Source organism: Nansenia antarctica (genome assembly GCF_963989245.1).
Source record: "Nansenia antarctica genome assembly, chromosome: 9".
Classification (NCBI taxonomy): domain Eukaryota; kingdom Metazoa; phylum Chordata; class Actinopteri; order Argentiniformes; family Microstomatidae; genus Nansenia; species Nansenia antarctica.
This window is the reverse complement of record NC_137679.1, coordinates 11,267,893-11,270,492: the sequence shown is the minus strand read 5'-3', so window position 1 is coordinate 11,270,492 and position 2,600 is coordinate 11,267,893. Positions and strand designations below refer to the sequence as shown.

Sequence of the window (2,600 nt, the reverse complement as noted above, 5' to 3'; positions counted from 1 at the left end):
GTAAAACAAAAATTTGGACGGCCCCGCGGTGGCGCAGCGGTCTAAGCATCAGTCTCTGATGCAAGCTGCCCACTGGGGACTGGGATCGAAACCCGGTCTCGCCAGACCCGGATATGGCCGGGGCCCACAGGGAGCAGCATATTGGACGGCCGCTCCCGAGGGTGGTATAGGCTATTTCCGGATAAGGATCCGTCGCGCAACACCGCCCCCGTCTGGTGCCGGAATAACAGTGTTGGGCTCGAGGGGCCGGTAAGCTAGTCTATCGGCTCTCTCATCTGGGCTGCCGGCCACGGGGTGCACGTGCGGCCGATCCTACGCAATAGGCGACAGGGGATAATTGGACACTAGGTTGGGTATAATTGGATACTAAATTGGGTGAAAAAAGTGATAAAATCCCCCCCCAAAAAAAAAAAGTTTTTTTTTATTTGGAGGCCCTTTTTGTTTGGTGGCCCCAAGCAATTGCCTTGGTTGCCTCTATGGACGGGGCGCCTCTGGGAACAAGACAAGGTTCTTTCACCAAGCAGACTTGATTATTGTAATGCTCTTTTTACTGGCCTTCCTAAAAAGTCATTTGAGGGAACCAAGACAGCTTCCTTGAGCAACCCCCCCAAAATACGTCATATCTCTCTGCCTTCCTTTTAGTCTCATAGACTATCTTTGATTCACTTTGAATGGTAAATTCGGAACCAGTTTAAGACACAATCCGAGAGACAAACCCGTTTTTCCAGACGATCCAACAGGATGCTGTGGTCGATTGTGGTCAATTAAACAATTAATAAATAATAAATAATTAGAATACAATATGACACTAATGGAAATGAGAACAATACTCCTATAAGAACATTCACGTATCAACCACTATATCTTGTGGCAGTTATAACACCGGACGTTTAATTCCACTGGCCCAAAGCTCACTGGCATGACAATGCTGCATTCATTTATTACATTTATGTAATACACATCGACAAAGAAGCGTAATTTGGCACATCTGTCATACTCACATTTAAAACTTAACCATACAAAAAAAAGTATTGATCTTAGTCGAAGAAATGGACTAAAGGATGCATAGATGCATTTAGCCCAGTTTGACTTATTTCCCCAGTAAAGACCACATCTGTTCATGTGTCCTAAGTTACCATGTTCAGCTATCCACAGAAGGTAGCGCGTCAGATCGTCTATTTACGATGCATAGTCGGCAGTGGTCGGCGTCCATAACCTTCAACGGTATGACAATCTGTGTGTCTGTGTCATCGCGTTCACCTTTTAGAGACCCAGAACACAGACGTAATTGACATTTCCTAGACATTGCTGGTGACGAAATCCGCCAAAATAAACCCTTCAGCATTTTCCTGAACTCTCTTCGCATAAGGCAGTACAAAACTGGGTTCAAACAACTATTAGCGTGTGCCAGGCAAACGGTCACAGGAAAAACATACGTGTGAACCATATAGTAATACTTGTCCCAGTTAACCGCGTTGAATTTGACCAGGACGCCCCAGAAAGTAATGGCGTGATTCGGCATCCAACACAGAAAGAACGAAAGAACCACAATGGTCACGGATTTGGTGACCCTAGACTTGCGCTTCACACGGTTGTTGTTCATACTCCGCAAACGAACGAATCGCAGCAGGAGCAAATAACAAACTGTCACTATGAGCATGGGGAAAACAAAGACGACAAGGATTTTCTGTAAGTGATATAAAGCTAACCAGTGGTGTCCTTCGGGGAACTTGAGAAGGCAGAGTTTTTCACCGGCGATGTTTATTACAGTGGAGAATATAGCGGTCGGCGCGGTGGCCACGGTGGCGCACGCCCAGAGCGCTGCGCTCACCCATCTCACTGAGCAGTACCTGCGTCTGGTCCGGTCCTTCAGAGCCGAGGCGACAGACCAGTAGCGCGTCACACTCATGGCCGTGAGAAAGAACACACTGGCGTACATGTTCATGACAGTGACAGAGAGGATGATCTTACACATGGCGTTCCCAAACGGCCAGCTGAAGTCCAGAGCGGTGTCCACCGCCCAGAAAGGCAGGGTCAGGACAAACTGGAAGTCCGTCATGGCCAGATTAAGAACGAAAAAGTTGACGGTGGACCTCTTTCTCCCTCGTCTTACTTTCATCAAGAAAAAGACCAACAAATTACCGACCAATCCCGCGGCGCACACGATAGAATACACGATAGAAATGATGATACGGAGAGCCGGACTGCCGTCCGCGATCACGTCTATGTCTTCCAGACTGCGAAAGCGGTCTCGGTTCATACATGACTGGTTGTCAGAGCTGCAATTAAGGTTCCAAGTGTCCCCCATCTTCTCTGTTAATAAGGCGATTCCAGGTGCCTTCACTAGCACCGAGCCGTGCGCCGATTGCATATCACCTATTGCGCTCCTGACATAAAAAGTATCCAAGAATGATTATATGTGGAAAAGTGTTCCCATGGTACAGTAGCGTAATGCTTTTCATACCTCCGCAACATATGTGCAGATATCTGCATCTTCACATGCTATGAAGGTTCCCTGTGCGTTCCGACCGCGCTCCAGCTTTTATACTCGTCCCAGGCGACGCAGGGAGGAGAGGAGTGGTTAACGTTTTCTGATTGAC

At 47.7% G+C, this 2,600-nt stretch overlaps 1 protein-coding gene across 1 annotated transcript; it reads right to left on the bottom strand.

The window, feature by feature from the left end:
- Positions 1 to 1,141: 1,141 nt before the first annotated feature.
- On the bottom strand, positions 1,142 to 2,371 carry LOC308165308 (relaxin-3 receptor 1-like; the record flags this gene model as incomplete). The annotated part of the gene is made up of 1 exon (XM_080539467.1): positions 1,142 to 2,371. One exon carries the CDS (start codon positions 2,369 to 2,371, stop codon positions 1,142 to 1,144), a length of 1,230 nt encoding a protein of 409 aa, XP_080395593.1.
- Between the last annotated feature and the right edge of the window lie 229 nt (positions 2,372 to 2,600).